Source organism: Aptenodytes patagonicus, chromosome W (assembly GCF_965638725.1).
Source record: "Aptenodytes patagonicus chromosome W, bAptPat1.pri.cur, whole genome shotgun sequence".
Taxonomy (NCBI): domain Eukaryota; kingdom Metazoa; phylum Chordata; class Aves; order Sphenisciformes; family Spheniscidae; genus Aptenodytes; species Aptenodytes patagonicus.
Genome location: NC_134981.1, coordinates 10,608,395 through 10,621,698, shown reverse-complemented (window position 1 = coordinate 10,621,698; position 13,304 = coordinate 10,608,395). Strand labels below are relative to the sequence as shown.

Sequence of the window (13,304 nt, the reverse complement as noted above, 5' to 3'; positions counted from 1 at the left end):
AAAATCAAATCCCCTTGAGGTACACATCAGACTTCCCCATCCTTCCGCATTATCCACCAAGTGCACCCAGGTCCTTGAGCAAAAGCAATCCCACGGATGGGTTTGCCTTTGCCCGAGGCAGGAATAACCCAGAATGTCTTTCCCAGCATATTTTTTATGTGCACTACAGGGACTTTATCCCCTTCTACAGTTACGTAAAAGTATTGACTGGGCAGGGCCAGCTCGATTGGCAGATCCCCTAGTGTTGACTAACCAGGTGGCCTTTGCTAAATGTGTGTCCCAATGTTTTTCTAGGTCAGCAATGTCTAAAGCCAGCTGGATGGCCTTTACTTCTGCAAATTGGCTCGATCCACCTTCTCCTTCAGCAGTTTCTACAACTTGCCGCATAGGACTCCATACAGCAGCTTTCCACCTCCGATGCTTTCCCACAAGATGACAGGACCCATCAGTGAACAGGGCATATTGCTTCTCATTTTCTGGTAGTTTATTATACATTGGGGCCTCTTCAGCACGCGTCACCTCCTCCTCTGGCGATATTCCGAAATCTTTGCCTTCTGGCCAATCCATGATCACTTCCAGGATTCCTGGGCGACTGGGGTTTCCTATTCGAGCCCGTTGTGTGATCAGTGCGACCCACTTACTCCACGTAGCATCAGTTGCATCATGTGTACAGGGGACCCTCCCTCTGAACATCCAGCCCAGCACCGGCAGTCGGGGTGCCAGGAGGAGCTGTGCTTCAGTGCCAATCACTTCCGAAGCAGCTCGAACCCCTTCATATGCTGCCAATATCTCTTTTTCAGTTGGAGTATAGCGGGCCTCGGATCCTCTGTATCCCCGACTCCAAAACCCTAGGGGTCGACCTCGAGTCTCCCCTGGTGCTTTCTGCCAGAGGCTCCAGGTAGGGCCATTCTCCCCGGCTGCGGTGTAGAGCACATTTTTTTACATCTTGTCCTGCCCGGACTGGCCCCAGGGCTACTGCATGAACTATCTCCTCTTTAATTAGTCCAAAAGCTTGTCGTTGCTCAGGGCCCCATTTGAAATCGTTCTTCTTTCGGGTCACTTGATAGAGAGGGTTTACAATCAGACTGCAATTTGGAATATGCATTCGCCAGAAACCCACAACGCCTAAGAAAGCTTGTGTTTCCTTTTTGCTAGTTGGTGGAGACATGGCTGTTATTTTGTTGATCACATCCATTGGGATCTGACGACGTCCATCTTGCCATTTTATTCCTAAAAACTGGATCTCCTGTGCAGGTCCCTTGACCTTTCTTTGTTTTATGGCAAAACCGGCCTTCAGCAGGATTTGGACTATTTCCTTCCCTTTCTCAAAAACTTCTCCTGCTGTGTTGCCCCACACGATGATGTCATCAATGTATTGCAGGTGTTGCGGAGCCTCACCCTGTTCCAGTGCAGTCTGGATCAGTCAATTATTTTTATTTCAATTATTAAACTGTTTTTATCTCAACCCATGAGTTTTTCTCACTTCTACTCTTCTGATTCTCTCCCCCATCCCACTGGGGCGGGGGGGAGTGAGCGAACAGCTGTGTGGTGCTCAGTTGCTGACTGAGGTTAAACCACAACAGTCCTTCTTGGTGCCCAACGTGGGGCTCGAAGGGTTTGAGATAATAACAGATTAACCAGAGCACATTAAGGAATTTATATCTGTTAACAGTTGCGGATCACAATGTTGGTTCATCTGTTCTCGATATTGGTTTGTCTAATCTGCATCAGGCTCTTTTTTTTCCTGTACATATTAGAGATTGGTGTTGGTTTTTGCAGTCTGCTGTGGTCTGCAGTGATTAGTGATGTTTTGCCTGGGAGTTTTCTTATTAAAACACTGGCCTTGGGCTTAATTTGGTATTTCAGCTTTGTACTGAAGCCATTACTGTACTTCGGGTACCACTTTGTGGAGACAATTAGCAATTACAGTCCTTCCTCTGAGAGGTTTTTTATGGAGGAAATAGAGAATGGCAGCGTCGCTACCTTCTTCTATGATGTTTCCTCCTTCATTACAGTAATTTTTCAGTATCTTGAACATCCTTGGGTAGTTAAGATACTTCTATTGGTACTTCTTGGGAATATTGTTTCGGTTTTGTCTAAGGTTAATAAGCAATTTAAGAATATCATCCAGAGATCTGCCCCGAGGCTGGATAGTTATGAGTGGCAGGGTGTGTGGGACAAGATGGGCAAGTACCTAGGCCAATGGGCACCCCCAGTGTTTTGGAACTTCACCCCTGAGCAAGTGCAGAATCCTGAAAAGTTAGAAGAACATTTGGACAAAGTATGCTGTCACCCTGGCAACTCCAGAGAGATGCAGATCACTGCAACGTGCTGGGGCCTGGCCCATGCCTACCGAGCCCTGTTCAACACTATTCAGTACCCTCAAGGGGAAGAGAAGGTCTCTGGATCTGAAGATAAAACGACAGGCCCTGTGGCCACTCCAACCCCGGCGACAGGCCCTGCGGCCACTCCGACCCCAGCGACAGGCCCTGCAGCTGAACCAAAGAAATAACCTGTGCCAGTATCAGTCGCCCCTGTACACAAGAAGGAATCTTGGAAGCGGAAATCGGCTCGTTTAGTAAGGGAGGAAGAAGCTTCTTCTAAAAGGGAACCGGAGGAAGAAGTGGACGAGGCAGACTACCCTGGAGAAGGGCCATCACGAGAACAGGAGGAGGAGGGCCGGCAACTGCTCAGGGAGGAAGAAGAGGAAGAACTCATAAACGAGGCAGTAACCACCCGATCTCTATCCCTGAGTGAGCTGCGAGATATACGAAAAGATTTCAGCCGTCGTCCAGGCGAGCATATTGTCACCTGGCTGCTCCAATGCTGGGATAATGGGGCCAGTAGCCTGGAATTAGAGGGTAAAGAAGCCAAGCAGCTGGGATCCCTTTCCAGGGAAGGGGGCATTGACAAAGCAATTGGAAAAGGGACACGAGTCCTCAGCCTCTGGAGGCGACTCCTGTCAAGCGTGAAGGAAAGGCATCCCTTCAAGGAAGATGTCATATGTCACCCAGGCAAGTGGACCACCATGGAGAAGGGTATCCAGTTTCTGATAGAATTAGCTGTGCTGGAGGTGATTTATGGTGACTCGAGCAATGGACAGCTAGCCAAAGATCCAGATGAAGTCAAGTGCACACAATCCACGTGGCAGAAGTTTGTAAGGAGCGCACCACCATCATATGCCAAGTCATTGGCAGTGATGACCTGGAAAGACGGAGAGGAACAAACGGTGGATGAATTGGCAGGTCAACTCCGGCAATACAAAGAAAGTCTCTCTTCCTCCCTCGTCTCGGCTGTGGAGAAACTGTCCCGGGAGATCCAGCAACTCAGAGAGGATAGGTCCTACTCCCCACCTGTACGGACCAGTATCTCGGCTATTAGGAGTCAGCGTTCTTTTGCTTGAGAGAGACACTATAAAGGGTACACACCACGGGGCACCCTGTGGTTTTTCCTGCGTGACCACAGAGAGGACATGAGGAAGTGGGACGGAAAACCTACCGCAGCCCTAGGGGCACGGGTACGTGAGCTGCAAGGGAAAACAATCACAAAAGGGGGTTCTTCCAGGAAAATTGCTGCTCCAGTTTCCAGCCGGCAGTTCCCCAGACAGAGTAGAAGGGACGATCTTACTCCTGATCTTAATGAAGAGACTTCTGACTCGTATTTGCAGGAAATGAGAAACGAGTACTGTGATGAGGATTAGAGGGGCCCTGCCTCCAGCCAGGGGGAGGAAAGGGACAACCGGGTTTACTGGACTGTGTGGATTTGGTGGCCTGGCACATCGGACCCACAGGAGTATAAGGCTCCAGTAGACACCCGTGCACAGTGTACCCTAATGCCATCAAGCTATAAGGGGGCAGAACCCATCTGTATTTCTGGGGTGACGGGGGGATCCCAACAGCTAACTGTATTGGAGGCTGAAGTGAGCCTAACTGGGAATGGGTGGCAGAAGCACCCCATTGTGACAGGCCCAGAGGCTCCGTGCATCCTTGGCATAGACTACCTCAGGAGAGGGTATTTCAAGGACCCAAAAGGGTACTGGTGGGCTTTTGGTATAGCTGCCTTGGAGATGGAGGAAATGAAACAGCTGTCCACCTTGCCTGGTCTCTCGGAGGACCCCTCTGTTGTGGGGTTGCTGGAGGTCGAAGACCAACAGGTGCCAATCGCTACCACCACAGTGCACCGGCGGCAATATCACACCAACCGAGACTCCCTGATTCCCATCCATAAGCTGATTCATCGACTGGAGAGCCAAGGAGTGATCAGCAAGACTCGCTCACACTTTAACAGTCCCATATGGCCAGTGCGAAACTCTAATGGAGAGTGGAGACTAACAGTAGACTATCGTGGCCTGAACGAAGTCACGCCACCGCTGAGTGCTGCTGTGCCGGACATGCTAGAACTTCAGTACGAACTGGAGTCAAAGGCAGCCAAGTGGTATGCCACAATTGATATTGCTAATGCGTTTTTCTCAATCCCTTTGGCAGCAGAGTGCGGGCCACAATTTGCTTTCACTTGGAGGGGCGTCCAGTGCACCTGGAACCGACTGCCCCAGGGGTGGAAACACAGCCCCACCATTGAAAGAGATATTGGCAGCATATGAAGGGGGTCGAGCTGCTTCGGAAGTGATTGGCACTGAAGCACAGCTCCTCCTGGCACTCCGACTGCCGGTGCTGGGCTGGATGTTCAGAGGGAGGGTCCCCTGTACACATCATGCAACTGATGCTGCGTGGAGTAAGTGGGTTGCACTGATCACACAACGGGCTCGAATAGGAAACCCCAGTCGCCCAGGAATCCTGGAAGTGATCGTGGACTAGCCAGAAGGCAAAGATTTCGGAATATCGCCAGAGGAGGAGGTGACACATGCTGAAGAGGCCCCAATGTATAATAAACTACCAGAAAATGAGAAGCAATATGCCCTGTTCACTGATGGGTCCTGTCATCTTGTGGGAAAGCATCGGAGGTGGAAAGCTGCTGTATGGAGTCCTATGCGACAAGTTGTAGAAACTGCTGAAGGAGAAGGTGAATCGAGTCAGTTTGCAGAAGTAAAAGCCATCCAGCTGGCTTTAGACATTGCTGACCGAGAAAAGTGGCCAGTGCTCTATCTCTGGACTGACTCATGGATAGTGGCAAATGCCCCGTGGGGGTGGTTGCAGAAATGGAAGCAGAGCAATTGGCAGTGCAGAGGCAAACCCATCTGGGCTGCCGCATTGTGGCAAGATATTGCTGCCCGGGTGGAGAACCTGGTTGTAAAAGTCCATCACGTAGATGCTCACGTACCCAAGAGTCGGGCCACTGAAGAACATCAAAACAACCAGCAGGTGGATCAGGCTGCTAAGACTGAAGTGGCTCAGGTGGATCTGGACTGGCAACAGAAGGGTGAATTATTTCTAGCTCGGTGGGCCCATGACACCTCAGGTCACCAAGGAAGAGATGCAACATACAGATGGGCTCGTGATCGAGGGGTGGACTTGACCATGGACACTATTGCACAGGTTATCCATGAATGTGAAACATGCACTGCAATCAAGCAAGCCAAGCAGTTAAAGCCCCTCTGGTATGGAGGACGATGGCTGAAATATAAATATGGGGAGGCCTGGCAGACTGATTATATCACACTCCCACAAACCCGCCAAGGCAAGCGCCACGTGCTTACAATGGTGGAGGCAACCACCGGATGGCTGGAAACATATCCCGTGCCCCATGCCACTGCCCGGAACACTATCCTGGGCCTTGAAAAGCAAGTCCTATGGCGACATGGCACCCCAGAAAGAATTGAGTCAGACAACGGGACTCATTTCCAAAACAACCTCATAGACACCTGGGCCAAAGAGCACAGCATTGAGTGGGTGTATCACATCCCCTGTCATGCACCAGCCTCTGGGAAAATCGAACGATACAATGGACTGTTAAAGACTACGCTGAGAGTAATGGGTGGTGGGACGTTCAAACATTGGGATACGCATTTAGCAAAGGCCACCTGGTTAGTCAACATCGAGCTGGCCCTGCCCAGTCAGAACTTTTACGTAACTGTAGAAGGGGATGAAGTCCTTGTAGTGCACATAAAAAATATGCTGGGGAAGACAGTCTGGGTTATTCCTGCCTCGGGCAAAGGCAAACCCATCCGTGGGATTGCTTTTGCTCAAGGACCTGGGTGCACTTGGTGGATAATGCGGAAGGATGGGGAAGTCCGATGTGTACCTCAAGGGGATTGGATTTTGGGTGAGAATAGACCTGAATGGGTGAGAATGATCTGAATTATGTGATGTTAATTGCTACATAATATTATATGCCATACCAATGATATTACAATAAGAATCACCCAGATTAACGGAGAATAACTTTAATGAAACCAAGCAAAGCACAGTGATGATGGTACCAGAACTGACTTCCACATGAAACAATCCAGCACCGCATACCATCTCCATCTTTCCTGCCCTGGAAGATTATTACGACAGATGGAGCCCGAAGTCATGGACTAAATGAACTCACCGAATATTTTAGAGGGATGGCCCATAGACTAAGGGAATGATACCTGTGTGTATATATATCAAAAAAAGAGGGAAAGGGGTGATGATTAATGGGAATGTATTGGAAAGTGGGGGACCTGGGCATGACGTAGATGGTATAGAATAAGGGGTGGATATTGTCCTGGTTTCGGCAGGGATAGAGTTAATTTCCTTCCTAGTAGCTGGTACAGTGCTGTGTTTTGGATTTAGGATGAGAACAATGTTGATAACGCACCGATGTTTTAGTTGTTGCTAGGTAATGCTTACACTAGCCAAGGACTTTTTAGTTTCCCATGCTCTACCGACTGAGAAGGCTGGAGGTGCACAAGAAGCTGGGAGGGGGGCACAGCCAAACTGGCCAAAGGGACATTCCATACCATGTGATGTCATGCTCAGTACATAAACTGGGGAAAGCTGACCAGGGGGGGCCGCTGCTCGGGGACTGGCTGGGCATCAGTCGGCAGGTGGTGAGCAATTGTACTGTGCATCACTTGCTTTGTGTATTATTATTATTTTTATATTATTATTATTATCATTTTATTTCAATTATTAAACTGTTTTTATCTCAACCCACGAGTTTTTCTCACTTGTGCTCTTCCAATTCTCTCCCCCATCCCACTGGGGGGGCGGGGAGTGAGCGAGCGGCTGCGTGGTGCTCAGTTGCCGACTGAGGTTAAACCACGACATTGGGGAAAACAAAAAATGTGTTAGAGACTTTCAGAAAGGCATTAATTCAGGAAAAGATTCCTGGGGAATTCAACATGTGATGATTTGGGACACAGAATCCATGTCTTGCAAGTTATTTATTATCAAGTGTATATATCCAAGGGACTGAAAATTTGGAAATCTGTGTAGAACTGGGTAGTTAATTTGGAACAAAATTGATGCATTGATTAACTTTGGAAATTATCCACAGACAATAGCATTGCTTTAATTCATTCATAATTAATAGATTAAACCATATACATCCTGATCCTTCTGTATCATGCAGTCACTGTGTCTTCATGGATCTCAGCTGATATCTGCATATTTCATTGCATGAGTCTTTTACAGTTTTCTCTGTCTTAAAATGGAGAGTAATACCGGCCTAATTTATAATGGGTTGATAGGTTTAGTTAATCATTATTTTTATAGAGCATTCAGTTCCTTGTATAGGGGGTGAAAAATAAATGTAGAAAATGAGTTTATACTTCAGAAACAATTTTTTTGTAGATTCTATTGAGAAATCTATCGTGGTAGCGATTACCATTCGGGAGAGAGTAGGTTAGATCACAGCTCCCTAGTTCTTATGAGCTCTTTAAAGTGAATGGCAGCAGATGGGGAAAAAGACAATGTGGATTTCCCTGGTTTAGCATCTCAATACTCTTCCTAGAGGTCTGGAGGAATTATTTCTGACTCTCTCTTTTTTTTTTTCCTCAGGTTGGAGGTCACACAATGCTGCCTATTCGTTGGATGCCTCCAGAAAGTATCATGTACAGGAAGTTCACCACAGAAAGTGATGTCTGGAGCCTGGGGGTCGTATTATGGGAAATCTTTACCTATGGCAAACAGCCATGGTATCAGCTCTCAAACAATGAGGTGTGTGTATTATATTTTCAAATTGCATAAAGGAGGGTGGCATTTTAACTTATGGTATGGCTTCTCTGGGGAAAGGACAATAGCAAATTTATTTAGTAAAAGCAATAACCCTGATATTATGTATTTATGGTATTGTCGCAAACTTTGTGGTTGAAGTTCTTCTTTTTCACCCTTTTCTCCCCAAGTTGGATGGAAGTTAATCCAAGTAGGACTATACCAAGTTGGGATGTAGATTCTTCCTTTGTATAGGATAGTTTGCTCTGGGTGTTGAGAAAGACCATGAGGCAATAAAAAGGAGCTTACCTGTCTCCCAAACTGGCATTGGGTGATTTCAGTTACATATCAGGAAATGTCATTGTCATGAAGTAGTTGTTCTAAAACATTCCTGAATAGATTGAAGGAATCTGGAGATCTCTTCATACCTGGGAAATCAAAAGTAATCCCTTTCCAGAGATTAGCCGTGGTGGTACTCATAAAGTGTAAGGAGGGAGGGAAAGGTGCTCTATGTGAGATGATTGAAACAGCTTACTTCTGAGACAAGGTGAGATTGATAGACAGGTAGGGGAGGTATGGTATTGCTTCCCTACCACTATTCCCTCATGAATGGAAGGGGTAACACAGGTTAATGTAACATCACATCACATCAGTCAAGGTATTGCTCCTTGACATCTTACATTATGGTGGTTTTTCCAGATCATATCCCACTGCCCGTACATCTACCTAGAAATGCAGCTCTTCTGCAGAGGTGGCCAGGTGCCTGCCACCAGTGAGGCTGCTGTGGCTATTAGCAGCTAGCTCTTCCATGGGTGAGGCCTATGTAATTGGCATGGCTACACTGATCCTTTCCTTGTGATTTCTCATAGGTGATTGAGTGCATCACTCAGGGCCGAGTGCTGCAGCGACCTCGCACGTGCCCCAAGGAAGTATATGAGTTGATGCTGGGCTGTTGGCAAAGGGAGCCTCACATGAGGCTCAACATCAAAGAAATCCATTCCCTCCTCCAGAACTTGGCTAAGGCATCTCCAGTTTACCTGGATATTTTAGGCTAAAACATCCTAGCATTTCTTCTTATGGTCTGCGTGAATGAATGTGTTCAACTGACACTGAACTCCATTAAAATGTGTTCTTAACTTTGACAGTATTAATGACAAAGATATGGAGAAGCTTTCAAAGGGCAAGCAATGTGCGCTTCTCCATCTATAGACACAGTATTGACTTTTTAGACATTACTGAAATGTATCTTCACTCTCTCTTTCAGTTTCTATAATTTGTCCTCTCTCTAATCAATTTGGCTTCTGCATTATTGTAACTCTGCATAGACAAAGGCCTTAAAATCTTGATCTGTTATATCAGCAGACTCTCCAGTTAGCCCACCACAACTAACAATGCCGTGTTGTATTCATGCCTTTGATGTGGATGAAAAAAGGGAAAAATATATTTGACTCGAACTTTGTGATTTCTGCTGTACAGATACCGGGAGTCTCTTTGTATTCACCTCAGTTTTTTTGCTTCAGCATGTGGGTGGAAAAAGACTAATGTTCTCTACACGAAGCATATTTCTTGCAGAGACAAAGCTAGATGGAATGAAAACAGCACCTATGTGATCCACTATCTGAAGGAACTATGGGATCAGATGGCATCCAACCCCACTAAAAAAACACTGAAACAATTTGATGGAAGGCAAGAGGCGGTTTAGCACTTTCCTTGGACAGTCTTTCTGAGGAATAAAGGGATTGTTCGAGGAGGTGCATGGCCAGCATTTTTCATTGCCAGATACAAGTCTATGGTAAAAGGGAAAAAGATATTGTCTGTACTGCACACAATTATGTTACAAAATGATGAGCAAAACACATGCCCTTATTTTGTCTTCTGGTAGGATATTGGCATGCCACTGGTATAAAAATGTTCTCCAGCTAGTCTTTGGTAATAAAGGCTGAAGCTAGGCTTATTAATGTACAGGATTAATTTCAGGATCAAGTGTTTAAACTAAAAATTTTGTTAAGATAGGGTAAGCTATAGATGTGTATATATATATAGAGAGATGTATATATGGCAGGTGTATCTTATACAGTGCTTGTCCAGCAGCATATTGCTTCCTTCCTCAATACTTTTTTTTTTAACTGTGCAAGCAAAACTGTGCATGGTATTTGTTGATTAATGCCCTTTATGCAGAAATTAACCTCTCATCTTGTAGTACACCCTTGTACTAACTCATATATATATATAAACCTCATATAGCTAACTCATAACAGCATAACTTATATTTCATTAGAAGGGGCTAATGGAGGACACATTTACAATGCTACAGATACAATAGACTGATATTACATGAATAATCTAAAGCTCAGAGAACACTGGTTATGTTTGAGCCATGGTGAGAGATAGAGTGAGATCCCTGGACAAAATAAGTATGACTCTGAGATTATGGCTTACTATTCAGTGTGCAAAGACCCTGAATTCAGCACCATGTTTGTGTCGATGCTAGTGCTGTCATTCCCAACATCCACTTTTAAAAAAAATATTTCTTTTTGATTGGATGGGCATTATACATGTACAGCATTTGCATGGCCACTGTGTTGATGACAAATGCATGGGTATATCTGTTGTTTTTCAAACCGGAAGTTGAAGATTTCAAATTTAGAGGTAGGATTATTTTTAATATGAATTCTTACAAATGAAAACCTACCTTACCTAGTCCTCAAGACTTTTGCCTCCCTCTGTGAGGGGGCATTGCTGCAAAAAAGTGATCTTTCTTTTCTTTTTCTCTTTTTGTTTTTTTCTTATTGACATGAGCCAGATCAAAATAGTCCTTCATCTTTGTGTTGGGAGTATTGAATTTAATAAATTAAGCATTTTATTTTTGCAAGTGTTCCCATAATATTCTTAATATATAATTTACTTGCATATATTATTTATTGAGGCACTTTAGGTTTTTCCCTCAGAAGCTTTTAGAGATAGCTCATAAATATTTTGAACATTTTCAAAAGAAAACAGTTCACTGGACAGTGGTAGATTTTTACCCTTCTCAATGTCATTGAAAAGGCAGCATTACAAATAAACATGAGAATATAACTATAAAGCCATACTCAAGTTTTCTTTAATAAACTAGATGTAATTTCTTAACCAGTACTGAACTGGAAACACACAAAAAGTCTAAGGAAGATTCCTACAAAATTGGCCTTAAAATTTTACTAGACTGTCTTAGAAGTTCACATAGAAAACTAGATAAAGACTGAGCATCCAGTGAAACCCATTCTCTCGAGAATCTGATTTTTATGTTTTAAAGGAATTTGCAAATAATTTTCAACATAACAGCAGTGGAGAAGGAAGGTGTCAGAGTCTGCTGATACTGTGCAGTGGGAAAGGGTTGCAGGTGGTGGAAGGGGAGGTGTTAAGCTTCTGCCTGCTGTATTCTGTCTTAGTTTCTTATGAGCTTAAGAAAAAGGCATCGGAGGTGCTTCTGTTGCAATGCAGGCTCCAGCCTGAAAGCAAACACGTGGGTTTTGTAAGCACTGAAAGCATGTATACCCCAAAAAAAACCAACAAAAACCAATCCAAACAAACCCCTGAAACTGTACTTAGTGGCATCTTATTTTTGATTTACTAGTGAGACTATTAGAGCTATTTTAGAGAATAGCTAATGTTACAATGCATTGTGCAATAACATAGCAGTATGTTAAACTTCTAAAGGATCAAATGTTCTGCAAAGCCACCAGTATGGATAACCTTAAGCTATATCATTACTCTTCTTGGTCATGCATAAAAGGTATAATCAGAGTAGACAAGCTATTAACTGTAGTTATACATATTTTGCATTTTTTCATGAAAAGGTAATATATATGTATAAATTTGCATACATCTACATTACTACAAATTATAATTAGTGCTATTAATAAATTAATAGTCTGCTGAGTGACCAAAATAATTTTTTTATTTTTATATTTATTTTTCTATGTTTGTCAAATTCAACTTTTTAAACTGGTGTGCAGCAGAGGAAGTGCTAGAATGCCAGAGATATAACAACAAGCACTTTTTTCCCCAAATGACTGCTTAAAAACATTTCTTCCATTCCCATCTCACTTGCTGATTTCTCACAAGAAAATGAACTAAGCTCCAAAAGCAGTTTGATTTACTGTCATTTCTGGGTTTGTGCGATTGCTTTTTTATTGTCCTAGAATAACAGTGCAGCTTCATTAGCATTTTATAATTGTCTGCAGTAATAATTCCAAGACTATTCCAAGCACTACTTGCAGGACAATGGTGAGAATGCCAAAATTCAGCAGTAATAATAGCAGCATTTGTGCGCTCTCACTTTGTCTCTCCCCCCCCCCCTTTTTGAGAGATTGTTTCTGTTGTGGCTGATGTAGACTTTTACAAAACACTTTGAAAAGAAAAGAAATAACCCAAGAAAATGATCAGGTCACTGGATGACTAAGGTACAATGGGAATGTGTTAGAACAAGACTATCTCTGGGTTGTTGCAGCCCGTAAATGAATTCAAATGCTGCTATAAAATGTGAGAGATGGGAGTGGGGAAGGGCAGGGGGGGTTCTAATAAAACATGAAGGTTTTGATAGCACAGGAAGTTGTATTTTCTTGTTGTCAGGGCTGGGATGAACTAGTGATGCTTTGAATCAAGAGGTCCTTGTTAAGGACCTGTTTGAATCAAGAGCCTTAGTTAAAACACTTGTGGGTTGTTTTTTTGGGGGGGGGGGTGTTACTATAATTAATCACAAATATGAAGCAAAAATAAAAAGTGTTCATGTTTCAGGGAAAACACTGTGAATTTCACAACAGCAACAAAGTGACTATTTTGCCATCTTTTAAACATATATCTCAGGAGAAGAAAAAGGAAATGCTGGGTACATTATTTTACCATCTATGCATTCTAGACCAGGTCTATGGGGGTTTTTTGTTTGCTTGTAGAAGGCTCTGAGTGACAACCAGCTGGTATTTTATAAACACTGAATACTTTGGGCAAGGATAATAGAAGCTGCTAGTAGTGGGGCTGTTTGATAGAAATATGTAAGAAAACAGAGATCAAATCAAATCTTTCCAGAGGCCTATATCTTGCAGCTTATATGTATCATTCTGTAACTTAAAGAAAAGCAGCTAAGAATGTTTTATATACAAGTAATTTAATTCAATGCTGATGTTTAATTACATCACCAATAGAGATCGAATCAATTAATTATGAAATATTTGTCCCAGCCCTGCTCTC

At 43.9% G+C, this 13,304-nt stretch overlaps 1 protein-coding gene across 2 annotated transcripts in view; it reads left to right on the top strand.

The window, feature by feature from the left end:
* Nucleotides 1-12,638, top strand: part of LOC143171995 (BDNF/NT-3 growth factors receptor-like) — a 214,913-nt gene extending 202,275 nt beyond the window's left edge. For both annotated transcript variants that reach the window (XM_076361201.1, XM_076361203.1), the window contains 2 exons: nt 7,926-8,084; nt 8,948-12,638. In XM_076361201.1, the coding sequence (XP_076217316.1) occupies nt 7,926-8,084; nt 8,948-9,133 (345 nt within the window). In that variant the 3' untranslated portion in view covers nt 9,134-12,638. The remainder of the gene's footprint in view (nt 1-7,925; nt 8,085-8,947) is intronic.
* Nucleotides 12,639-13,304: the final 666 nt, after the last annotated feature.